Genomic DNA, 27,969 nt, shown 5'->3' with positions numbered 1-27,969 from the left:
AAACTGCGATGAGCAGAGTACCGAGCAACTTCTCATAGAAATTTTTTTTTTAAGGCCGTTCATGTTTTATACACTCTTTAGTGTGACTTTGGGTACTTCGATAGACATTATTCTTCGATTATCGCCCTTGTTAGCAATCACCTGCTCCGAGAATTCACGAGAAAAAACTGTTGTAGCAACAAACGCTGGCGGGGAACCCGAATTTTGGTTGCTGAATACGATTGTAAAGTAATAAGATAATTTCTTACAAACCTTCAAAATACCTATAACATTTATTCCTTAATCCAACAAAATTACAGGCGGTGAACTCTGCAGATATATGATATCACCTGCGCCTAAATTTCGTACGACCAGAGTCAAAGATACGTTTCGCAATACCTTTCCTAAATGATCTCGTTTGGTATTTCCTAAACAATAACTACATCATAGCATTATTTATTCTACAGATATAACAATTATCGAATGGTGAGAGGGGTCATTATGATGACATAACATTAACAATCAACTTTACTTTTTTACCATTTTTGGCATTTGTCTTTCAGTTTGACCGCAACTTTCGTTACCACGAGTTCCCTGTTTGAAAACAACTTTTGTTAGGTACCACGAGTTCCCTGTTTGAACACAAATATTTTTTAGGTACCACAAGTTCCCTAGAACTCCCTGAAAAACTAAAAACTCAATATTTACCTGAGATCCAACATAGATTTGACCAGAAAACTTTATTTTACATGGTGTTGTACTGCTTTTTTTTATAGATATTCAAGTATATAATTTTGAGATATGTCGTTTTGGGTACACGACAATTCATACTCATCCACAGGTTCCCATTAGTTTTTTTTTTTGTGAATTATATTGACCAAATGAATAAGAAGGCCAAGTTCATTCAGCTAAGACTAATGTAAAAGAAAAGGAGAAGATACCAAATGCCTATCAAACTCGTCAGAATGACATTGCCACGACAACAAGAAATAACACAAAAACTGGGCCACAAAGCACATGTTTATTAGCATGCAATTAGGTCCAAATCAATAACAATCATGATTTTCAAAGTTGACATATAACAAGTATACCATCATAGCTTTGTAAATACCATATTAACATTAAATATTTAATCAACTAATCACAAAACAATATTTCATTAAAAAAATTCACGAAACTTTATTTATGAAAATATAAATATTGTGACACATGTATATACATCTAAAAAAACATAAAAAAAAAATAAACCTGTATTTCGATAAAAATTGGGTGCAAATGAACCCTGGGGCCAAAATTGTGAGGTGCAAACATATTATGGGAACGAATGAACCCGATACCCAGTTATCTACCTTTTGAATAATTATGTCCGTCATATTATTGTGCAAGGAACTTTTACAACTTTTTGTGCACTGCACACTGCCGACCACCTCTGAACATCAAAAAGATTACTTACCTCTATGGAAGAACAACAATATTACACAATGAAACAATAAGATAAAATTACATAAAAATTTAATCCTACATGTATTATCATTCTTTTCATATTTTTATGTGTATTATTTTGAGGTTTATGAGGATCAAAATTCAGAAAAAAAAACCCCTGGAAACGGCGGTATTTTTTCTGGATTAACATTAAATATTTTCTTGCTGTCTGATTTCACTTTGCATTATTTTGATGTTAAAGAGAATCAAATTTCAGAAAAAGTATCTGAATTCAGAAGTATTTTTTTTCTGGATTAAATTGTATATATTTCATTGTACAATTATGTATATGTTCATATATATTATTATCTTACTGTCTCATTTTACTTTTCAATTATTAGAAATAAATTGTTCAAATAAGTTAACACACATCGAATAATTTGAATTTCAATGTCAGACTATCACAACAATTGTATGTAAAATATATTGGGTCCTCCATCTTGGTCTGTCTACCATATTTTTTCTTTAATATTAGTTATTTTTCGATCTTGTTGCAGAGTAACATCAAAGATGTCCGACATCCATTCCACAGCATACAGATATGAGGCAGTGTGTACAGAATTAAACAGAGAGCCACATCCATACATTATGATAATGTTTGAAAGGGAAAAAGAAGACACTGTATTGTATGTATTGATTATACATTTGAGTATTTCTCTATTGTAATAACATTCACTCTAAAACAAATATGAACATGATGTATAGCACTTTTGATTACCCATTTCATGAATCCTGAACTGAATTAGAATATGAGTTATTCCCCTTTCCCTAGGATACTTTTATGCTCCCATAAAGAGTGAATGATTAGCAGTTTGTTTTTTCTGATAGGACAATTTTGTTACATTTGATTTCTATTCAATAGAATGCCGGAAAAACATGAAAAAGGGAAAAACTAACAAGTGCTAATTCCCAATTATAAATATATTTTCGCTATCTTCCACTAATGCGGGCCCCCTCCTTTCAATTTCAACTTTTAGCTTGGATTCTGATTTATTTGTGATATTTTCTTTTAAAGCCTAATATATTAATCCATCTTGGATATAATTCATCATTTCAAATTATTAAAAATGTTGTATGCTAAGACAGTATTTATTATTCCCATTGCATGCATTGAAGAAAACATGAAGAACAGAACACACAAGGGGATTTGGTAAAAATTCACATACATGTATGCTTGAAATTAATGAGTGAATTACTATGCAAGATGGTGATTGCTGCTAATTGAAGGTGAAAACAGTTTGATTATATATAATTACCCTCTCAGATAATTCTTTTAAAGTAAACACTTTAACAGGGACACATCATGATGTAATCACCACCAAGCATGCCTTTCAATAGCTCAGTACTTATATCTTTCTATTGATTAAGGTCATCTTAATTGTGATATTTTCATATAGGGTAATCATACATTATAAAGAAAAGTACCTCCTACAAAAAAGACATTTACCATCCTACATGGGAGATAATGAAATCCCTTATCAAGTGTTTTTTTTAACTGAATACCCTTGTGTGTGCTGTTTTCCTAAGAAGGGGAATAACTCATACATCCATTGAATTATTATTTTATTAAATTTTTTTGACTTATTGAAGAGTGCTATCATCATAAAAAGACAACTGCTTTTAGAAGAAAAACTATGCATTCTTGCTTTTAGTATATTACACAAAAAAACATGATAAAACTAAATTTTTTAGAACTTAATGATACAGACTATTTATTTTTACTCTTAATTTTCAGTTATTGATGAACATATTTATCTAAGGAAGATATGATCTTCAAATTAAATGTTCTTTCATAAATATATTTTCATCACAATAAAACTACAAAATGATCATTCAATTCTTAATGAAAAAAAGTCATAAAAAAATGGGTATGTTATTATTGTTATAAGGCTACTGTGAATTCATTTATTTTCGATGGTATTATTATTTTTTTTGAGGATTTAGAAATAATTTCATTTTCCTGGATATTTGGTTTCATGCATTTACCAAAGTCAGCATACAAGCTTAAAGGAAATTTATACCATGTTGTAATATAAGTTTTGTTGTGGATCAAATGTTGAATGATATTCAGAACAAATCAAAGCAAATAGAAAATCATGTCAATGAAGACGTAATTTTAAAGCAGATAATCTGATTTGGGTGAAATCTTTGTCAGACGCAGGATGTAGTAATTTATAGTGGGAAATTTAATTGACTCTTGATTTATATAAGGGGGAAAAAATTGCATTGTTCATATTGAGGAATGATACTTTGTGTTTATTCTTCACCATATTAATGTAAGATAAAGTCACCAGTGTGGCTTGAGCATTGACGTTTATAAAAAAACTTTTGAATGAAAAGTTCTGGTGAAGAATAAAAAATGATGAAATGTTTGCGTAATTACACACATCTGTATGGAACAATGAGGAACAAGATTGGTCCATGGAAGTCTTGTTAAAATGGTTTTTGCAGATTTAGAAAATGTATACATGTATGACTAGAATCACATTTATTCAATAATCTTATATGTTTATTAGTCAGCAGAAATGTTTGATTAACAAAGGCATGCTTTCCTTTTTTTCTTTTTTTTTTTTATAAATTTTAGTATTTCAATTTTAAACAATAATACATGTAGATACATATATATTTACACAGTGTGTGTAGAAACTATATTAAAAAAAGTTCATAAATTTAAACCTGTGCACGTTATTTTATTTCGTACTTTTATTTATACCTTCAATAATAGATGAAAATGTTATTATTTGTATTAATACATTATTGTGTGTCCACATTTTTTATGACATTAACTAACAAATTCACAATTATCACCGCACTACAGACGAAAGAAAACTGGGTAAGTATGGAAGTGTGGTACACAGTCACCATTCACTTCTATTTAAAACTAAGGACTGATTGCTGGTGTTTTTAAAATCTCCTGATATATTCTTAAACATACTTTTGTTTGAATTGTTATGATAATGGCTCTAATTAAGAATTGATTAAAAAAAAAACATGGCCAAATTTAAAAAAAACATGGGAAACATTTGTTTTATTATGTCAATTTTTTCGAAAATCTACTGCTCTGAAATTACTTGGCGAAATATTTTCAACCCTTTCAGATTGCAGATGACTTAGAGACCCTCTACAAACAATCTTTAATTTAAAGTTGATTTGATGGCAGACATGGGGGCAATGGTGGCACTTCTTTGAAACTACAAGGCTAATTTTAGCAAAACTTATTTGGAATGAAGTGGAGAAGGTCTTCTGCAAATGATTGCATTATTTTGAATTATATGTGGTTTAATGAGGTTTTTATGAGATGAACAACTTAATTGTGTATTACACATCCATTTCATTTGAACTCTGGTGGGTCAGTTGTCTTACTGGCAATCATACCACATCTCCATTATTTTAATATTCTTAAATTCTGATTAAACAATTTTAGTAAATGATTTTAAATACATGTATATGGAACATGAATCAGCATTATGTACAAACACCAGGTGAGCAATACAGACTCGCTGGAGACTCTTGTTTTATTGAATCTATTTAAGTAAGGCATTAATATTGATATCAGGAGAAATTTGAAACACTGGTCACTAATATACAATCAGTCTGTTTATGAATTAACAATTCTCACATTTCACAGTTTTTAACACAGTAACCAATCTTCTATTGTTTGTGTGTTACTCTGTTATATTATCTTTACTCCTATCAAGGACAACCATTTGTCTTCTTCTAACTTGGTATTGAACTATGTCATTTGACAAGCAGTTTAAAGATAGCAGCATGTAACCAACAGTAAAATGCATGTGCATGTAGATAAATGACATAGGTCTTGAGTATGCTGGTTTATCACATATTTTCCAATAAAATATATTATTGAGTAAAAAGATTTATATGATGATGGTCTGGATGGGGTTTACAGAATAGAGGATAAAGGGGATAAGATATAAGGAATATGGAACAATGAGGTGCTAAAATATAAATATGGGTATAAAGTATTAAGAATAGAGACAAGTGGCCTAAAAAATTAAAGAATACAGAAATGAAGGAACCCCTATCCAGGAGTCGGTTTCACAAAAAAACTTACGACTAAGATTGATCGTAAGTCATGAACAATTCAGTATACTTACGATCAATCTTAGTCTTAAGTTTTTTTGTGAAACCGAATTCAGACCCTCCTATATGTGATGGTCTGGATGGGGTTTACAGAATAGAGAGTAGTAGGCAAAATATTTAAAAATAGAGAATTATTAGGTGCTAAAATATAAAGAAAAGATTCAATAATGGCCTAAAAAATAGAGTATATAGAAATTATGACCCCAATCCAGACCCTCATATATATGTTAAAGGTTCAGGTGATCCATCTCTCTTTTCTTTTGTTTGACAGAATATAAAACTTGTTAAATCATCCATCAAGCAATTACAAATAACATTAAGAATTTTGGAAACTAGGTCAATCTTACATGGATTCATTCAAACAAACATACTAATTTAGATAGGAAAAAAGATAATAAAATTTTCAATGATATTATTAAAAGCAGTGTAATAACATATTCTTACACTGTTGATTAAAACTGAATATGCAGATTATATTTAGAATTTGGAAAATGTATGATTTCACCAGCAATTTTATTACTCATCTGAGTTTGTTATATGCATGAGTTATTTTTACTCATCTTAGCTCTAACATGCATGCACTAAACTCTTTGTTACAGTTTTAATCTTAGATTGTTAAACAAACTTCATTCCCTGACTGAATTTTAGAAGATAGGTGTTCTGAAAAAAGTGTGATTATTTCCTCAGTGACACATAACATGCCTATATGGATTTTGCCATATATATATGGGAGAGTGGCCAACGGGAATGTCTTGTTCTAGTTTATCTAGTTTGGGTTTAGCATGAATTTTATGATTATCCCAAATTCAGTGTGGAAAAGTACATGTATTATAATTATACCCCACGCAACGAGTTGCGGAGGGTATAATGTTTTTGACCCGTCTGTCTGTCCGTCAGTCCGTCAATCCTGTTTCTTGTCATCGCAACTCCTCTCAAACCACACAACAGAATTTCACGAAACCTTTTTAGATAATAAGGACATACTATGTTGTTGTGCATATCGACAGGAAATTGCGATTCAATTTTTTTTTAGGAGTTACGCCCCTTTGAACTTATTTACTTTAATGTACTACTGCAACAGTTTGTCATCGCAACTCCTCTGATACCACACAACAGAATTTCATGAAACCTTTTTAGATAATAAGGACATACTATGTAGATGTGCATATCGACAGGAAATTATGGTTCAATTTTTTTTCTAGGAGTTACGCCCCTTTGAACTTATTTGCTTCAATGTACTACTGCAACAGTTTGTCATCGCAACTCCTCTGATACCACACAACAGAATTTCATGAAACCTTTTTAGATAATAAGGACATACTATGTAGATGTGCATATCGACAGGAAATTACGGTTCAATTTTTTTTCTAGGAGTTACGCCCCTTTGAACTTATTTGCTTCAATGTACTACTGCAACAGTTTGTCATCGCAACTCCTCTGATACCACACAACAGAATTTCATGAAACCTTTTTAGATAATAAGGACATACTATGTAGATGTGCATATTGACAGGAAATTATGATTCAATTTTTTTTTCTTATACAATTTTTTTTTCTTACACATATTTTATTTCTCCAATGACAATGTGGGGACGTGGGGTATGTGAGCGCACTCACTAAGGTTCTTTAATTATAGAATGAGTTAAACTTGACTTTAAAGTAACCTAAGACAACTGAAGGTCCAGTATTTGATGTAGTCGTATCCAGCTGTGCTCGGCGAAGCAATTTATTTTCTTTGGAATAACTCAAAGAGAGGCAAAGGATACCAATGGGACATTCAAACTCATAAGTTGAAAATAAACTGACAATGGCATGGCTATAAAAGAGAAAAAGACAAACAGACCAACAACAGTATACAAAACACATCATAGAAAACCAAAGACTGAGCAACAAGAACCCCATCAAAAAGGGGGGGGGGGGGGTGATCTCAGGTGCTCCGGATATTCTAGACTCTACCAATAAAACCAACTACATGTATAGATACTAATCTGCATGCACAAGATCTATTCATTTGGGTCTAAAATATGCTGAGCTTTTATAGAATTTTTAATGTATGCATGATGCATGAATTTTTTTTAAATTATCTACTTTTTTCATTTTTTTTTTTCCTGGGAACACTATCTACACAACAAATGTATTCATAATTGTAAAGAGTCATGATATAAGAAAATGACTCATTCTGTTATGATTGCTGAGGAAGTAAAAATATACATGTGTCACTTTGGTTGGTCAATTCGTTTTTAATGTATTTGATATTTTTTTATTGACTTTTTAAAATATTTTATTAGTGGTACGAGAGTTGGTTCAGGTAGAAAAAGTATAAGTACTGACAGGTGAGATCACATGAGAGTCACATGGTTTTGTACTTCCCATAATGCAATTTGTTCACAGCACATGGAATTTATTTTAAAAAAATTCAAGATTGACATTTCTAAAACCCTGTCACTTGTAAGGTACATGCATTGTTTTTTAACACGGAAATGCTATCATCTCTATTTTTTTAAACTAATCAAACGTATTTTGATATCAAAAAACGTTATAAAAAGATTGATATTCGAAATGATTAACAATTAATAAACATCACATTTGTACAGCTAATACGCTGAGTGAGAGACGAACACAATGATGACGGATAGTTGCTAACATCTACGTCAGTTACATTGTTCTCTGGTAGATATTCGTCTCATTGGCAATCATACCACATCTTCTTATTTTGATATGCAATAGTCATTCTGAACAGTTTGTTCTTGTTGTCTCGTTAATATTGCCAAAACAGTGCATGTACAGTTTAAGTATATGTAAAGACAAGATAAAATCAGTTTCTTTATAATATAAATTATTTCCTCTATGAAATTTCTCTTTTAACATGTATGTTATTTAACTCTAACGATGGTTTGCAGGCTGAGTTGGTGTGGTGAAAGGTTTATGTTAGCTAATACTGAAGACATGATGTATAACTCCTTAACAAATAAATGCTTTTCTGTAATACATTTAGTTTTCAGCTCAGAAATTTAGAATTTTATAATAAATAAATGCTATATTTGAAAAATATTGCAAAAATCACGAATATCATGTGTGCTGTTTAACAGTACAAAATAAATGAATAAAGGTTTTAAAAAAGGGATATATCTTAATATTTTGATACCTTTAATTTATTATACTCTTTGAGTAATCTGAATTTAAGGTTCATCAATGAAAAGGCTATAGCTTTACCAATTTCATGTATTTGAAAGTCCATTTTTTCAAATTTGAGTTTATATGAAAATTTCATAATTGTGAATTAAAAATATTAGGGGATGTTATGATTTAAAATAATTTGATCACCTTAATTATTAATTTATATTTCTGGAAATTTTGTAGGTCATGAAATTCAAACACATTATTTTCATCAAAGGTTTTCCAGAATGTCTTTTCAATTTATTTTTGTACTTTATTATATCTAAATTTGTACATAGATTAGTGACCAATCAATGTGTTAATTGACTATGAAAATTGCAGTGATTTCAAAGACCAGATGCACTTGTATTTGGCGGGAAACAATAATTTGTTGACAGACAAACGTATAGAGGACCCAGACTGTGAGGCATTGTACAAAACTCTGCAGAATAACAGTTATGTGACTAGTCTAGATCTACGATACAATTTGATTACTGATGAAGGAGCAAAGTTTATTGCTAACCTCATTGAGGTAAGAAATCATGGTTAAGGATTAAAACCTACATGGAGGCTTCTGTGGATTCATTTATTTTCATGGGTAACAATTTTCCTAGGCTGAGGAAAATAGTATTTTTATGCCCCACCTACGAAAGTAGAGGGGCATTATGTTTTTTGGTCTGTGCGTCCGCCCGTTCGTTTGTCCGTCTGTTCGTCTACTGTCCCGCTTCAGCTTCAAGTTTTTGGTCAAGGTAGTTTTTGATGAAGCTGAAGTCCAATCAACTTGAAACTTATTAGTACACATGTTCCCTATGATATGATCTTTCTAATTTTAATGCCAAATTAGAGTTTTGGCCCCAATTTCACGGTCCACTGAACATAGAAAATGATAGTGTGAGTGGGGCTGCGATGATGATCCGTGTACTATGGAAACATTCGTGTTATGGATATAGTTGTTGATGTTGTTTTTTCCAAAGTCTACATGCACACAAACCTAACGAAATTTGAACATTTTAATCAGTGGTTCTTCTATACAAATGGATTTCACCAAAATTGGTATCCGATGAATAATAATGAATTTACAGTATATCAGGACAATTATTGAATATACTTTGTGACAATGAACGGATACAATATACAATTAAAAACTTGCAGAGTACCACTGAAAAACTAGGAATAAATAATAAAATAAAGAAATTACAGGAAAAAAAGATACAGATACTTAAAATAAGAACAAGACCTTATTGAACCAAGGCTTCCAAAAAGGTCACATTTAATTTACCGAACAAATATGAATTTATCGCACATTGTCCACCTGGGCCAAGCATGAATCGGACATCCTATGTGGGTTTGCCATTTCATCATTCATGTAATTCAGAAAAATCAACCACTTTGACTTGACCTTGTGCCTTAAACAGCCATACTTTTCCCGTCATAAAAGTGACAGTACTCGATAAACAAGCCCTACTATAACTCAAGGCTTATTCTACTGTTTTACTGTCTTTAAATTCAGCTAAAACGGGGAGAGATGTCATGTTTAATGTTAGGTACATGTATTTAAGAGGAATGTTACCAACATTATTTGTTCATTGAATCTCCATAAAAATCAGAAGTGCAAATGCTAATACAAATGCATACCAAATATAATTGACCAAAGATAAGTGGCCCAGTTGGAGATTTATATAATATCAACAATTTATCTACACGTTATTTTTCTAATTGCATTGTGAAAGTTTGGTAAATAAAGTCCCCACAAAAATTTGTTTGTTTACAGAATATAATTATGTATGAGAGTTACATGTATATTCTTCATAGACTGACTTTAGTGTGACAATGCTATCTTCTTGAAAAATAATGGTAAATGTTCTGAAGATGATTCATGAATATTGAATTATACAATTAGAAGGACAGATGTTTTACAAACATGGCATCCTTCTTGTAAATATTGTATACTTCTTTCAAGACATGAACAAAATTTTAGAAACTTGATATACATGTTGATTTAGGTACAGATATATGTCTACAGTTCACTACTTAAAAACTTGACATTAAAAAAATCTATATAAATATTTTAGAAAATTATGCATTTGTTTGATCAATAAACATTTTGATATCAACAGTACTAGTGAAGGGGAGATAATTCGATTTTCATGATAGACAAAAACAGGGAGATAATTTATTGTCTTTATCCGTTTTCAGGAAACAACAAAGCTAACAGACCTGAATTTAATGTGTAATGAGATCGGAGCAGTAGGAGCTGAGCATATAGCTAAGGCATTATTGGTAATTATAAGAAAAGGAAAACAAATATATACGTGGTAGTTGCTTATATATATGACAAGGTATCCTAAATATATGGCTAAAAACAAATAACTATCAAAGCTAACTAGTGATGGTCAAAAACCTTTAATGGTACTTGTACTGCTTTTTCTCACACCAAACTAGTAAATTGTGTAACAAAAGCTACTCTTGTTCTTTGAAAACACGTTTGTTCTGATATCATCATTGACTAATAATAAATAATAGATATTAATTATTGAGAGAGAAATTTAGAAGAAAACTCTATGAGCTATCCTGTTCTTTTATTTTCTTTTTTTTGTCGAGCCTTTCGACTTTAGTCGAAAAAGCGAGACATAGCGGTCCTACATTCCGTCGGCGGCGGCGTCCACAAATATTCACTCTGTGGTTAAAGTTTTTGAAATTTTAATAACTTTCTTAAACTATCCTGAATTTCTACCAAACTTGGACAGAAGCTTGTTTATGATCATAAGATAGTATCCAGAAGTAAATTTTGTAAAAATAAAATTCCATTTTTTCCGTATTTTACTTATAAATGGACTTAGTTTTTCTGCCGGGAAATATTACATTCACTCTGTGGTTAAAGTTTTTAAAATTTAAATAACTTTCTTAAACTATCCTGGGTTTGTACCAAACTTGGACAGAAGCTTGTTTATGATCATAAGATAGTATCCAGAAGTAAATTTTGTAAAAAAATAAATCCATTTTTTCCTTATTTTACTTTTAAATGGACTTAGATTTTCTGCCAGGAAACAACACATTCACTCTGTGGTTAAAGTTTTTAAAATTTTAATAACTTTCTTATACTATTTTGGATTTGTACCAAACTTGGACAGAAGCTTGTTTATGATCAAATGCTAGTATCTAGAAGGAAATTTTGTTTTCTTCCAGTTAACATTACATTCAGTCTGCAGTTAAAGTGTTTAAACATTTATTAGATTCATAAACTGTCCTGGATTTTTACCAAACTTGGACAGAAGCTTCTTACAATCAAAAGATAGTATCAAGAGGAATATTTTTATTGATTTACTTCCTCATTTTTGTTGAGCCTGCAATTAATAGAAAAAGTAGGCGAGACACTGGGTTCCACGGAACCCTTACTTTTTTTTTCATCTAAAAATATCTTTATTGCACTTTTCTTTGCTGTAATGATAAATTACTCAACCTACAGCAGTTGGCCAAGTATCCATGTGAATAAGTCACTGAATAACAAGGGAAATTACCCAATGAATTCATATTCATAAGTAGTTAGTTAGTTTTACAACTCATTGTTAATACAAACATTTTTGGAAAATATATAGTCACATGATTATGGAAAATGTACAGTTTGTCCGGTTTTGTTTCTTAGTATTAGAACTTTATGATCATTGACCTTAACTTTTGTAAAGAACCGTTAATCAGTTGTCCTGATGAATTCATGCGTCTTATTGACTTTTCTTGCAAACAGCTTAAACTTTAATTAAGTATTGTAAGTGGTAAGTCTTGGCGTCATAAGTTAGTTTCAACATCCTGATTGAGCTGTCATGTGATAAATTATGCGCATTTGAGTTTACATACAACTACTGTATTTTAGTTTCAGTAAGCATGCTGTTTTAATTTATTTCCACGTGTTCAGACCTATTGAATGCATACATGATGAGGTTTTACAAAATGTTCGTATATCTGAAAATAGTAGATATCTAGCTATTCATGATCATATGTATCTTTTTATATCATTTAAAAATTTGCTGTTTTTAGCTTTAATCAATTTTTTAATTTCGTATGTGTTCAAAAATTCATTTCTGAAAACTGCATAAGCATCTATACCTTTTTGTTTATAATTTGATATATGAGTACTTTTATGAATTAAATAGATCAAGATGGTTAAGAAAAGATTTATATCATCAGATACATAGTATCATGTACTTTATAACCCAATACTAAAGTTTTATATTAAATATATCCTGTTCTAAGTCATAGTACAATTTTTGCTTTTGTTTGTTTCTTTCTTCCAAATCTGAAGTTTTCATATTTATGATAGATATTTGAATTTCTGTAAAAAATCTTTTTTTCCGATGAAAAGATTATTTTCAATATTTCTGGTCAATATATTAACCATTTTGTAAAATGTGATTTAATAATCTATGACTATCTAGCTGAAACTAATTAATAAAATTTGACCTAAACTTTTTATTGCAGAAAAATGAATCCTTGAAATCACTAAGAATGACAGGAAATAAAATGGGAAACAAGGGAGGAATGTGGTTTGCCCAAGCTCTGCAGGTCAATACGACATTAGAGGCACTGGATGTAGCAGACACAGATTTAGTAAGCTTTGCTTAATATATGTACTATAAGCATGATAAGAGATACTATATGTGATATTTATTGCATACACTGACTTAGTAGGTTTTTTTTCTCCATAAAACTAGAGGAACTATGTGTTGGTGACACTTATGTGTTGATATAGAAATAAGAAGATGTGGTATGATTGCCAATGAGACAACTATCCACTATAGTCCAAATGAAGTTCATGTAAGACACTATAGGTGGCTGTATGGCTTTCAATAGTGAGCAACACCACTAATGTATATTGTTAGCTATATAAAGGCCCAAACATGACAAAATGATAAACAATTCAAACAAGAAAACTAACAGCTTGATTTATGACAAAACAAGAAAATTATGACAGACAGCAACCACCAACATTTACTGAATTACAGGCTCCTGACTTGAGACAGGCACATACAGAATGTGGCAGAGTTAAACATGTTTTTGAATGCTTAAACATTCTGTAAAGTACATTTTTTTTTTAAACTAAAACAATTGTGGTGTTGCTGACACAATGTGTATTGAGGTTGCTCAAAAGATTTATGCTGTTTTCCTCAACCGAGGTATAGGATTTTGCTAACAATAACAAAGTAAAGTTTTTCTGAAAATACTGCTATTACCTTGGTAACAATAGTACTGTTGGTCATGAGCTAAATTGCATGCTTGGTAATATCAAAGACTTTTAAGAATTAGAATATGTTGCTTCTCTGCAAATCATTCAGAATCTGTGAAACAGAACAAAGACTAGGCTCTGAATCTGTTTAATGTGTCAAGGTAGGAAAATATATCTTCCTTTAACCTGTGAGGTAGCATGAGGAAAATCTGACAGGGTTTAAGTCTTGTTTAAAGTAAGGTATATTTGTTAGAGTAACTTAATAAGATATTGTCTTAAATATACATGTAATACTAGTACAGCAAACCAACTTATTTTTGTGAAATTTTAAAACAAATTGTGTGTTTAGCCCTTTCTATATACATGTAAAATAAAAAGATATGGTATGATTGCCAAATGAGACAAGACCAATTGAAGTGGATTTAAACAATTAACCTGCTTTGAGATGATTAATATTTGTGAATATCTCACTTTTGATGTTGCTTTTGTGAAAGAGAAGATCAAAGTAAACAATATTTGCAATATTTTTTTTTACTTGCAAAAGTTCAGAAAATGTTTCACAGTTTTTGCTGAAAAACATTGATTATCCATCAATCAAATGAATATTACTTGAGAGACAACAACACTATTTCAGTAGAACAAACGGTACATTGGAGAAACTCAGTATTGCTTAAATTTGAATTATTTCTTTCAAGAGTTTGAATAATAAGAGAGATTTTTATTATAAAAATTGGAAGCAACCAATTGTTTGCAGCAAATATTAAATAGTAGCACATCATAAATCTGCTACTTAATTTTAGACCAAAATGTAGCGAAGAAGCTTCTATAAGATCTTGGAACACAAAACTGTTTTCTTATTTCAGACCATTGAGAGCATCATTGCCATTTCCACAGTACTGTATAACAACAAAACTCTGAAGGCACTGAACATAAACAGACCTATTCTGTTCTCACATCAGGAAGAAACCACCGTTCATTTTGCTGAAATGCTGAAGGTGAAATGTTTTATTTTAATTTGAAAAGTTGTTGTGACTAACAAATAGTTTCATGTTGTATTTGGTAATTCAGGAGGGGACTAAAAATATTTGATGTTAATTCTTGTAGCAGTGATATTACCTTCATTTCTTCTAAGATCTTATTCAAATTTGTGTGGAAATTTCCACTCTTCGAAATCATGGTTAAGTTTGATAAATTGAAAAATCTGAAATGTGAATCATATTTTTAGGTGGAGAATTTGTAAGATTATTCCATATTAATTCTTATTGCTGGGATACATGTAATGCCTTGATTTTTTTGTACAATCACTTCTTATTTTGTTAAAGTTTCCTCTCGTCAAAATAAACTGCTGATAACTATGATTTTTAGAAAGAATCTTAAATGGGGGACCATTTTAGCGCCTAACCAGATGACCACTAACTCAAACAAGGGCACATAATTTGAGTAACAAGGTCAAAATTTGCTTGCAACTGCAGCTGGTTAGAAACTGCTGCCAAAGAGACAAAAAAACATTAGGTACCAGCACTCCTTGCAGATTTATGAAGTCTAATTATATAATTAATCTTGTTCCTGAGGTTGTGAGTTTGAGTCCAATCTTAGTTGACTAGGATTGTTACCTTTCCTATTAAATCAATTTAAATGAAGGTCGATGGTTCTCGCTGTGCACTCCGGCTTCCTCCACCAATAAAATCTTGTTGACTCAAAATAGCCAACAGTGCTGAAATCAACCAATATATATAATCTATTTGAAACTGGCAGTATTAGTTAGGGGTCAATTAGTATTTAAAGCAGCCAAGATATAAGAGTTTGTTTAATTAACATTTTGTTTTATGAAATTAATAGGTACAGAAACCTATAAAGTTATTTAATGAATGACTGTAATATTTTTTCTGTGTATGAAGAAATAACATCAAAAATGTGATGCACACTGAATAACCAGTGTAGCGGGTTATTTTAAAGTGTGCGCCACATTTTTTATGTTATTTCGAATAGACAGAAAAAAATATACAGTCATTTCTTATAAATTAATTCTTAATTCCATTTTTAACCGGAGTAAATCATGAAAAAACGTTGATGACGTCAAGGTCACATGACAAGATTATGTCTATCATGAGCTGATAAACAAAACAACGACAGCCAATGGGAAGACGCGTTACATTCAAAATTAAATTATAAAAGAATAGTTTGCAACCTTCTCATAGTTTTTAATTATTTAGGTATACTCATGTATATATAGTTGTTGATTGACAAATTTTGAGTTATAGTTATTTCCCTTTTGTTTCCATGGAGGTCTATGTTCACAAATTCCTTCATTAATCAGCCAAATTAATTAATTAATCCAAATTCAACTTGTTATAATGACCACTAGACTTTAGTCCAAAGTTGTTTTCTGAACAAGTTTATTTTTATGCACCACCTATAGCTAGGGACATTATGTTTTTCAGTCTGTGCGTCTGTTCGCTCGTTCGTTCATCTGTCTGTCACGCTTCAAGTTAAAGTTTTTGGTCAAGGTAGTTTTTGATGAAGTTGAAGTCCAAACAACTTGAAACTTGTTCCCTATGATATGATCTTTCATTTTTTTCAGAGTTTTAAAACAGTTCTTGTCTGTATTTCTTCTGCTGAAGTAAACGAAAGAAAGATCATTACATGTCATTTTTCATATCAGGCCCTTCATCGGCCCTTGTTCATGATATCATCCCTCAAGCCTTTCGGCTGTTAGGCTGATATCATGACCTTTGGGCGGATAAACGGTCTGATATGAAAAATGCCATCTTATAATCTGCACATGCCAGTACTGTCTGAGTCAGTTGAATAACGCATTTATACACACATATCTGTGATGCATAATTAAAAATACAAACTAAACCTTTTTTTAAATTTTGTAGGTTAATACAACATTAAAAGAAGTTCATTTTCAAAAGTATGATATGAGAGACTTTGGAATGACAAGACTTGCAGAGAATTTAATGCATAACAATACATTAACCTATTTGGATCTTAGTTGGTATGTATGCTTAAAAGTATTCCAGTGGTAAAATTAAAGGTTAACTATGATATAATAGTCAGACCTCTGGCAAAAAAAAGTTTTTTTATTTTTGAATTATATTTTTCTTTTTTTTTTCTTGTTGAATAATTTGGTTTTTTTTCACTTACAGAATTCAAATTGTGAATGATGATAAACATGGGTTTACAATTATGGACCTAACTAACAAAGTCAAAAAATGGACAGTCTTATTTAGGTCAATTTATGTTTAATAAATAAAAGAGAATGAAAGCACATTATTTGAGATTTGTGGTAAAAGAACATCATCTTTGACAATAAACACTTTTCTCAGAGTAAATGTGAACCTGAGCTATTTCTTAAATAATTTTCTGAATAAACATTTTATTCCTCATATATCTAAAATTTTTTTCTTTTTCATTAATATTAGTTATGAATTTCATGCTGATACTTAACCTTTTCATATTTGTGCATGGGTTAATGAAGTTAGGAAATTTGGGTAACTTATCGACTTGAAGAAGTCAATATTCACAACATTTTGATTGAGGTCTAATTTTTTGCTGAACACTAATTGACTTATTGCAGTCATATTTTGTTATATCTTAAGGGGCAACAACCCATGAAACATACACATTCAGACTTTCAAAATTAGATTTGTTTATGTCTGAGCTCTGACTGTATAATAAAGTGATAGAGAGGTGTCTAGAAATTCAGCTCAGTAGAAGGCCACATGATCAATAATTATAATTGAAGACAAATATAATGTATAAAGAATAGTAGCATTTTTGTTTTTGATACTAACTTAATCAGCAAGAATATCAAGCAAGCCTGACAGTGCAAACAGATATTCGAGCTGATGGAGTCATTAATAAAAAAAATAAAAATGCCTTTTTAGCTCACCTGGCCCATAGGGCCAAGTGAGCTTTTCTCATCACTTGGCGTCCGTTGTCCGTCGTGGTCGTCGTTAGCTTTTTACAAAAATCTTCTCCTCTGAAACCACTGGGCCAAATTTAACCAAACTTGGCCACAATCATCATAAGGGTATCTAGTTTAAAAAATGTGTCCGATGACCCCGCCAACCAACCAAGCTGGCCGCCATGGCTATTAATAGAACATACGGGTAAAATGTAGATTTTGGCTTATATCTCTGAAACCAAAGCATTTAGAGTAAATCTGACACAGGGTAAAACTGATTATCAGGTCCTGATCTATCTGCCCTGAAATTTTCAGACAAATCTGACAACCTGTTGTTTGGTTGCTGCCCCTGAATTGGTAATTTTAAGGAAATTTTGCAGTTTTTGGTTATTATCTTGAATATTATTATAGATAGAGATAAACTGTAAACAGAAATAATGTTCAGCAAAGTCAGATCTACAAATAAGTTGTCATGACCAAAATTGTCAGTCGATCCCTTTAGGAGTTATTGCCCTTAATAGTCAATTTTTAACAATTTTTCGTAAATTTTTGTTATCTTTTACAAAAATCTTCTTCTCTGAAACTACTGAGACAAATTTAACCATACTTGGCCATAATCATTATTAGGGTATCTAGTTTAAAAAATTTGTCCAATGACCCCGCCTTCCAACCATCATGGCCAACTTGGTTAAAAATAGAACATAGGGGTAAAATGCAGTTTTTGGTTTATATCTCTGAAACTGAATTCGAAGCATTTAGAGCAAATTTGACAGGTGGCAAAAATGTTCATCAGATTTAGATTTATCTGCCCTGAAATTTTCAGACGAATCCGACAACCCGTTGTTGAGTTGCTGCCCCTGAGTTAGTAATTTTACAAAAATTTTGCAGTTTTTTGTTATTATCTTAGATATCATTATAATATCTAATATCTAATACTATTAATTATGATTTTAACCTTATTTTACATGATTTCCAAAGCATCAGTAAAACAGGTGAGCGACACAGGCTCTTGAGAGCCTCTAGTTTCTTTTTATCGGCAATTTGTAATTACGATATTGGGGGTTGAAAATATCAAATAAAATAAAATAATTAGTAAGCTGTAAGCTACTTTTATGGGTAGGCAACGTTGTGATAGTTGTTGGGTTGTGTGATTGAAGTCATGTGCATTTCATTGATAAATTGATTCGGATGAACATAAACGTGCAACGTTGCTGTACTAATACATGATGTCATTGCCTAATATTTTAATTTTTAAAATTTGGATGTAACGCGTCTTCTGATTGGCTGACGTTGTTTTGTTTATCAGCTCATAGACATAATTTTGTCATGTGACTGTGACGTCATCAACGTTTTTTCATGGTTTACTCCGGTTTAAAATGGAATTTAGAATTAAATTATAAGAAATGATTGTAATATTTTTTCTGTCTGTTCGAAATAACATAAAAAATGTGGTGCACACTTTAAAATAAACCGCTACGCGGGTTATTCAGTGTGCACCACATTTTTGATGTTATTTCTTCATAGACAGAAAAAATATTACAGTCATTCCTTAAATATTTTGAAGTATCCTGTCCATGATCTAAAAAATATTAGGCGGTAAGATAAAAGAAAAAATGTACAAATATTTTGATAAAGTATTACATTAATAATTGCCCAAACTTGCATCTCATCTCCACTACACTAACATACTATTATAATGATTTCATTACAGCAATAGAATAACTAGAGATGGAATAAATGAGTTGTCAAAAGTATTGGAGAAGAATACTGCTATTGAAGTCTTGGACTTGGGGTATAACAGATTGGAGGATGATGGAGCCATACATATAGCCAATGCGCTGGCTTCACTGAACACAAACCTAAAAACGTAAGTTGATTTTACAAAAGTATAAAAAAAAAGATAAGTTTGAACCTGAAGATCATCTTCCCATACTATCATCAACAATAGATGAGCACAAAAATCTATTGGCTCAGAGCTAGTTTGTCAGGAACGTCAGAAGATATAAAAACCAATACAAATTTCTTTAGATAGACAAAACACCAATTAATGGTAATGAAAAACCTTACAGAGATTTATGACTCGAGATAGGAACCCAAAAAGAAAGGTAACATCACATTTAGGAAGAGAAACTAAGAATATTTAACAATGTAAAATACTTGATATGACACTTAAAGAAAAGTAAAAAATACAAACAGGACTCACACTGTATTAAACTAAAGTTGATATTTTTTTATTAATATTTACAGTTTAGTTGTAACCAGTAACAATATTGGAAGTAAAGGACTGTGTTCCTTGGCTGATGCAATGAAAACCAACACAACTTTAACTAATATCTACATCTGGGGAAATAAGCTAGAGGAACCAGCAGCAATCGTAAGATAATACAATGATGGCCATTAATTTCAATGATGACATAAGTCCGTCCATTTTTACTGATGTCCACAGAACTTGACTAGGAAAAAAATGTTAAGGGCAAGAAGATGAAAAGTGTACATAATATAAGCAACTACTTTTCATAGCTACAATGTTTGATGTAATATATAGCTATAGACATATTTACACTTTTCAGTATTAAGCTGAATTTCTCCCCCTAGATCTGTCTTTGAATAATCTTCTGTAGTCATGCAACAATCTTTTATAAATTATGATGTCAAATGTTATAAATTGTGATGCATAATTTTAGGGGAGCTTGTTGACTTAAAGTAATGGCAGACAAATTTGTATACAAATGTAAATCTGTCTATCCACAGGAACTTGTTTGCTCGAAATAATGGCAGATAAATATGCATACAAGTATAAATATGTCTATCTTGGAACAATTAGATTAATTTTCCTTAAACCATGAATATCTAATTCATATAAAAATAAGGAGATATGGTATGATTGCCAATGAGACAACTATCCACCACAGTTCAAATGAAGTGGATTTGAGTAATAGTAGGCAACCGTGCTGCCTTCAAAAACTAGATAAAATCTATACGGTATAGTCAGATATATAGACCCCAACATGAAAAATATGAAACAATTCAATTGAGAAAACTAACAGCCTCATTTTTGTCGAGCCTGTGACTTCTGTCGCAGAAAGCTTGACATGGGGATAGTGATCCGTCGGCGGCGTTAACTAACTTCTTGAAAGCTTAATATTTCAGAGGGTAGAAGACCTGGATGCTTCATACTTTGTATATAGATGCCTTATGTTATGAAGTTTCCGTCTGTCATATGTCCATTGTCCTTGACCTCATTTTCATGGTTCAGTGACTACTTGAAAAAAAAGTTAAGATTTTTTAAAATATTAATTTCTCTCTTATTATGAGTAATAGGATAACTATATTTGGTATGTGCGTACCTTGCAAGGTCATCATGCCCGTACAACAGTTTTCACTTGACCTCGACCTCATTTCATGGATCAGTGAACAAGGTTAAGTTTTCGTGGTCAAGTCCATATCTCAGATACTATAAGCAATAGGTCTACTATATTTGGTGTATGGAATGATTGTAAGGTGTACATGTCCAACTGGTAGGTGCCAACCTTGACCTCATTTTCATGGTTCAGTGGTATAGTTATGTTTTTGTGTTTTGGTCTGTTATTGTCTTGCCTGCGACGAAAGTGGCAGTATGCGAGACATAGGTATTACTATCAAGAGGCGGCGTAAACTATTTGTTTAAAGCTTTATATTTCAGAAGGTAGAAGGCCTGGCTGCTTCATATCTTGTATGCAGATACATGTACCTTATGTTACGAAGTTTCCGTCTGTCATATGTCCAATGTCCTTGACCTCATTTTCATGGTTCAGCAACTGCTTGAAAAAAAATTGAGTTTTTTTGTCATGTGAATTTCTCACTTATTATGAGTAATAGGATAACCATATTTGGTATATGTGTTCCTTGCAAGATCTACATGTCCGTCAGACAGGGTTCACCTGACCTCGACCTCATTTCATGAATCAGCGATCAAGGTTAAAGTTATGTGATTAGGTCCTTTTCTCAAATACTACAAGCAGTAGGTCAACTATATGTGGTGTATAGAATGATTGTAATAGGTACATATACATGTCAGTCTGACAGGTTTCATCTGACCTTGACCTCATTTTCATGGTTCATTGGTCAATGTTAAGTTTTTGTGTTTTTGTCTGTTTTTCAAGTACTATAATTATCAACAGGTTAACTATATTTGGTGTATGGAATGATTGTAAGGTGTACATGTCTGTCTACCAGGTATCATCTGACCTTGACCTCATTTTCATGGTTCATTGGTCAATGTTAAGTTTTTTTGTTTTTTTTTTGTCTGTTTTTCAATTATCATAAGCAATAGGTCAATTATATTTTGTGTATAAAAAAAATGTAAGGTGTATATGTCTGTCTGACAGCATTTATCTGACCTGAGTTTCTGTGATGATTTTAGTTAAACCTTTATCTTTAAAACTTTCAACATAAAATCAATGGTCAGTAAAGCAGGCGAGACATTTCAGCGTGTGCACTCTTGTTCTAATACTGTAATAGGTATACAATATTTGGGGTATAGAATGATTGTAAGGTGTACATGTCCAACTTGCAGGTGTCATCTGACCTTGAACTCATTTTCATTGTTCAGTGGTTATAGTTAAGTTTTTGTGTTTTGGTCTGTTTTTCTAATACTGTATGCATTTAGTCAATTATATTTTATATTTGATGTATCAAAATATTTTACCATGTACATGTCAGTCTGGCATGTTTTATTTGACCTTGACCTCATTTTTACAGTGCATTGCTCAATGTTAAGTTTTTGTTTTTTGGTCTGTTTTTCTTATACTATTAGCAATAGCTCAAGTATATTTGGTGTATGGAATGATTGTAAAGTGTATATATCTGTCTGGCAATTATCATCTGACCATGACCTCATGTTCATGGCCCATTGGTCAATCTTTAAGTTTTCCTGGTTTAGTTTGTTTCTTAAATACTTTATGCAAAAGGTCAACTTTATTTAAAGCATGTAATGATTGTAAGGTGTACATGTCTGTCTGGCAGGGTTCATCTGACCTTGGCCTCATTTTCATGGTTCATTGATCAATTTAAGTTTTCCCGGTTAAGTTTGTTTTTTAGATGTGCAATAGGTCAACTATATTTAAAGCATATTTGGTGTATGGAATGATTGTAAGGTGTACATTTATTTCCAGTTTGGTTTATCTGACCTTGACCTCATTTTCATGGATCATGTTAAGTTTATGTGATAGTTCTAGTAAAGCTTTATATTTAGGACTATCAGCATAATATCAATGGTTAGTAAAGAAGGCGAGACATTTCAGCGTGTGCACTCTTGTATTTATTACAAAACAGTTTAAGAAAAACAAATATGACAAGACATGAACCAACGACAACCACTAAACTTCATACAGGCTCCTGACTTTGGACATGCACATATAGAATGTGTCGGGGTTAAACTAGTTTGTTGGCACCAAATCTTCCTCCTAACCTTGAACAGTAGTGTAACAGTACAACATAAGAACAAACTGTAAAAATTAGTTAAAAGGGGCTTAATCAGACCAATACAAAGCTTTTTATTTAATTTAATATTCACTAGAAAGTAACCTTGCAAATGTGATATAAAGGTAATTTTAAATAGATGTATTTTAATAAAGCCAAGTACTAAAACATAACAATAACAGAGATGGAATTGTTGATTGTTTTGGGAAAAACAAGTTGTCATACTATATCTCATATTATAAGCCACCAATCAATTGATTGATTGATTGTTGTTTGCTTAACGTCCAGCCACCAATTGATTACAGATGATAGCCAATATAGCATGCCAAAAAACCAACTGAACTCAATGAGCAAACCCATAATGTATTATAAGATTTAAGAGGACCTGTATAACAAAGTGTGAAATAATTCTTATGATGAAATGACTGGCCTGATTTATACCACAGCAACAAATGAAAAACAAACTAGCCAGACAGCAACAAGCAACAATCCCTGAAATATTCATGATATAGGTTTTGGGCTACGGAAGGCACATACAGAATGTGATACAGTACGGGTAGAGACTTATTACTATAAATAACGGACTGGGACATGTCTGAAATGAATAATTCGACTTTTTTATGGTAGGTAGTATGGTCATTAATCAACAGATCGTGGTGTAAACGGTAATATAATTGTCCTTTCATCTCAATTCATGCTACTAGATTATCACGCTTCACTGATTTCAGAATCAGGTTACCTGTGATTTAAACCTCTCAGTCACTTTATTGATTAGTTCTACATCGTATTTGACATAAAATATTTTTACAGGTGAAGTACTGGAGACAACTTTGTTTTGATAAAAATAGCCTTTTTTTTTATTTATGGCTTTTTATATTTCAAATGCTGTTTATATTCCTCAAAATATTATTTTTTATGTTCCCTTGTTTTTTTTTGTTATGTATCTTATTCGTATCTGTTGGCATACAGTTTTTAAAATATTTTCTTTTTTATTTCTGGAAGGTTATTTTTGTTTTACTGATTTATTTTCCACGTAAACCCATTGATTAGCAGAATGATGTGCAAAGTGCTGCTGTATACGTTTTAGTTTGACAACACTACATTTGTATTTAATTTTCAGTCTGCATTGGGTCAGTTCTGAAATAAAAATAATTACAGTGAGCAATACTTGTATACTAGTAGTTTGGTGATTCTTTATAATTGTGAATTTACTTTTTACTGTAAACAAATATTGTCCGAAAGTTGGTGATATATAACTAAAGTAGTACGCAAATAATAACACTAGAAGAAGATAACGATTCTTCTTGGGAATTAGGTTTATTTTGATATTTCTGTGTTTGTTAAATATGCATGAAATAATTGCCACTGACATGAATGGACATTAAAACTAGAAGCATTCAATCGTTTGATGACCAGTTAATTAAATATTTACTATGATTTGTAGTCTAAAGAAATGCAATTACTCCCATTTAAATAATTTTATGGTGCTGCATTGACTCTTAATTGCATAATATTAATTTACGCGCAATGCATGTTAACTTGTATGTTGTATTTTTGACACCAATCTAAAAAAAAATATTTGCCGTGAAAAGACAATTCCATGATACACATATGAGTGATCAACAGCAATGTGGTTGAACTTTGAACTTGACTTCACTCACAATAAAATGTTGAATGCTAAAAATAGCTGGGATTAATTTTGTCAAATGCACGTGATTTTCATATGGCGGGAAATATCGTAACAGTTAACACAGGTGACCTTACTGACCGACCGTGGGAAAATCCATTCATGATTGAATTTGATACGTAATGATTGGCAGTATTGTGCGTTAGTTTTGAGGCTCTTGATCGAGATCCATTAATAATTGATTTACCAGAATAGAAAATTTAATCCTTGTACATATAAACAAAACAAGCTTTAGTCTTCTTTAACTATTTTATTTATTATATTTATCAGTCAACACCCAGATTCCTATTTAAATAATTTATTCGGACACCTCCTTTAAAGTTCGGGAATTATACAATTTAAACTGCCGACATCGATTTACAAAATCTTACTGACTGCACGAGCTTTAGAATGGCTAGAAATTCGACGCAAAAGTAAAGACGGCTGATCATGAATAGTGTAAAACTTTGATCTTTGTGTATTGATTGACACAATTCGTAAAATATGTTTATAAAAAACACGATCTTCATTAAAATTTCAAACATGGAAATAGAAAGGCAATATCTTTGTTATAATACAACGAGTGTCAACAAATCTGTTATTTCCATTATATGTAAATTTATTAACAAACAAAATTTAAAATAATGCTGGGTCATAGAATATTGACGTGCATATGAAAAGTTTTTTTTATATAAAACTAGGAATCGAAAGATGATCACGGTGTTATAAATATTGTAAAAAAAAACAATTGTTTCAAAGAGATTAACGGGAAATATATGTCAAAATAGAAAGCACGGATGATCTGACTGACCAAATTGTTTTACTTGCGAGAAATGATTGACAGGTATGAATAGACGTAGAGGCTCCGACGGGGAACGAAAGGAAAATAACAGTTTATTCACAATGCCTATATTCAATTTGTTTATATACTTTATAAATACGATATGTTGGCCTTAAACTTAAATTTGTGTTTCTATTATTAACATAAAGGAACAGGATGTTAAAAGGGGGAAATATTGTAACCATCAACGAAAACTCGTATGATTTACGGGATTGATGTCTCAACATTTTGATTAAAACTTCGATTGAAAACAGTCCTGGTTGTTATAATTTTGAATAAAATGAAATATTTACGGTTTACAAATACAAATACAAATAGTTTATTGGCACAAACACAATTATTATAATTGGCAACACATTTTTACAGTACATTGTTAAAAATCGTCTTTCTTTCATTTTCAAGTTAAAAAAAAGTTGATCCCATATTCATGATATTAAATTTTTATTTTTATTGTAATTTTTTCTTTGAATACAAAACAATATTTTACATTTATTATCTATCCTCCATAAATACTAAAATATCTGTACAGGTAAAATTTAATTCTAATCAAGCTGGTACAGATTGATTTACGACCTTCCACTCGGATATTGTACAGGTTAATATCACAGCAGGTGTTAATTACACTGAGACAACTGTCTGACCAGTCTGACATCTAGACATCCATAATAATAAGTCTCTACCTGTACTGTAGGATTATCATGTTTTGGTAGACCAATTCCTCCCCTTGCATACATGAGAATGGTGAAATAACACCACATAAGAACTAACTATAAAAATCGTTTGGAAAGGGCTTTAAAACTAGTAATGTTTTCTCATTTTGTGTACTAATATGGTTACTTACTTTTTTCTGCAGTGGAAACCTTTTTCATTGAGTAATATTTTGTTCTTATTTATTTTTTTATTTCTAGGCTTTTGCTAATTTGATAGACAATGGTAGACTGAGCAAGGAGAACACAGATGTCCAGGCATATGTTGTAGATGGTGCTACCAAGTTATGTGAACTAAGTCATCAGATAAGCCGCCATACTTACTTTGCACCAAGTTACGGGGATGATGTACCATCCTGGCAGCCAAGAGGCAAAAATCCAAGAGGATCTGATGTCATTGTTATGAAAAATTTGACAGTTTATTAACAATCATTTTTACTTTTGTGTTCAATCTAGATATTGTTTTGAATTTTGACAATTGAAACAAAAAGGTTATGTTTTTTGAAAAATTGTTATTTTCATGGCTGAATTTGACAGAAGGAAATGAAAAACTGTATATTTTTACTGATAACTATTATTATCTGATTACAAGATTCTCGGTGAATTTAAAATTCTGTTGAATAGAAAATTATTACTTATATCAGTAAATAATTCAGAGCTTTAATTTTTAAATCTGATGAATCAATTACTATCATGGTTCTTTCAGAAGAAGAACAACCTTGTGTCTCTCTTCTTTATTATTTTAATTTTATTGTTGAGGTAAACTGTGATATTTTCATTATATAAATCATTTGTTTATAATGCATACTCATTAAAACATTTTACTAACATGGTACCTGGTTTAAATAATGATTATATAATAATAAAAATAAGGAGATGTGGTATGATTGCCAATGAGACAACTATCCACCAAAGTTCAAATGAAGTGGATGTAAGCAATTATAGGCAACCATATGGCCTTCAACAATATGCCATTCGTTGGGACAGGACATACATATAAAGATAAGATCTTTTCTCCGACTGCTTTATAAATTTCTACGTTGGTGACCCACAAAGATCTCTCTGGTTTCATAGAACCAGGAACATCAGTATCTTTTAGGAATATAGATATTACATAATTACTTGAACTTGAGTTGGGATGGTTTTCATTTGTAGTGACTGTTATTGTTTTGTTCTGTGTTATTATTATATCCGGACAATATTTCACTGTAGGACGTCATTTTTTCTTCGTTTTGATTTTGAGTATACTTTTATACTCTGCATTTACACTTTGTAAACCTTCAATCAATTCCTTAATTCAATTCTCTGTCATTTTTGTACACAATACTTCCACATAATCAGCCATTTTTAGTGAATTTTACCCTTAACTAACAATTTTTTTGGACAGCTATTTTAGTTAGCCTTAACATACGGAGGACAGCAATTCATCATCTCACAGAGATATCA

At 31.2% G+C, this 27,969-nt stretch overlaps 1 protein-coding gene across 4 annotated transcripts; it reads left to right on the top strand.

Moving 5' to 3' along the window:
• Nucleotides 1-128: 128 nt before the first annotated feature.
• LOC127736385 (leucine-rich repeat-containing protein 34-like) lies at nucleotides 129-27,353 on the top strand. Of its 4 annotated transcripts, none has more exons than XM_052246898.1 (12): nucleotides 129-223; nucleotides 1,959-2,087; nucleotides 4,280-4,294; nucleotides 7,851-7,895; nucleotides 9,061-9,250; nucleotides 10,915-10,998; nucleotides 13,192-13,320; nucleotides 14,800-14,931; nucleotides 16,819-16,937; nucleotides 19,561-19,716; nucleotides 20,097-20,223; nucleotides 26,725-27,353. In XM_052246898.1, exons 2-12 carry the CDS (start codon nucleotides 1,972-1,974, stop codon nucleotides 26,947-26,949), a joined length of 1,338 nt encoding a protein of 445 aa, XP_052102858.1. In that variant the 5' UTR covers nucleotides 129-223; nucleotides 1,959-1,971; the 3' UTR covers nucleotides 26,950-27,353. The 4 variants fall into 4 exon arrangements, with proteins under 4 accessions (XP_052102858.1, XP_052102857.1, XP_052102859.1 ...); XM_052246897.1 differs by having other exon boundaries at nucleotides 129-228; XM_052246899.1 differs by lacking the exon at nucleotides 7,851-7,895 and having other exon boundaries at nucleotides 129-228.
• Nucleotides 27,354-27,969: the final 616 nt, after the last annotated feature.

The sequence above is a fragment of the Mytilus californianus genome, unplaced genomic scaffold (assembly GCF_021869535.1).
Source record: "Mytilus californianus isolate M0D057914Y unplaced genomic scaffold, xbMytCali1.0.p SCAF_30, whole genome shotgun sequence".
Lineage (NCBI taxonomy): Eukaryota > Metazoa > Mollusca > Bivalvia > Mytilida > Mytilidae > Mytilus > Mytilus californianus.
This window is presented reverse-complemented; position numbering and strand designations above follow the sequence as displayed.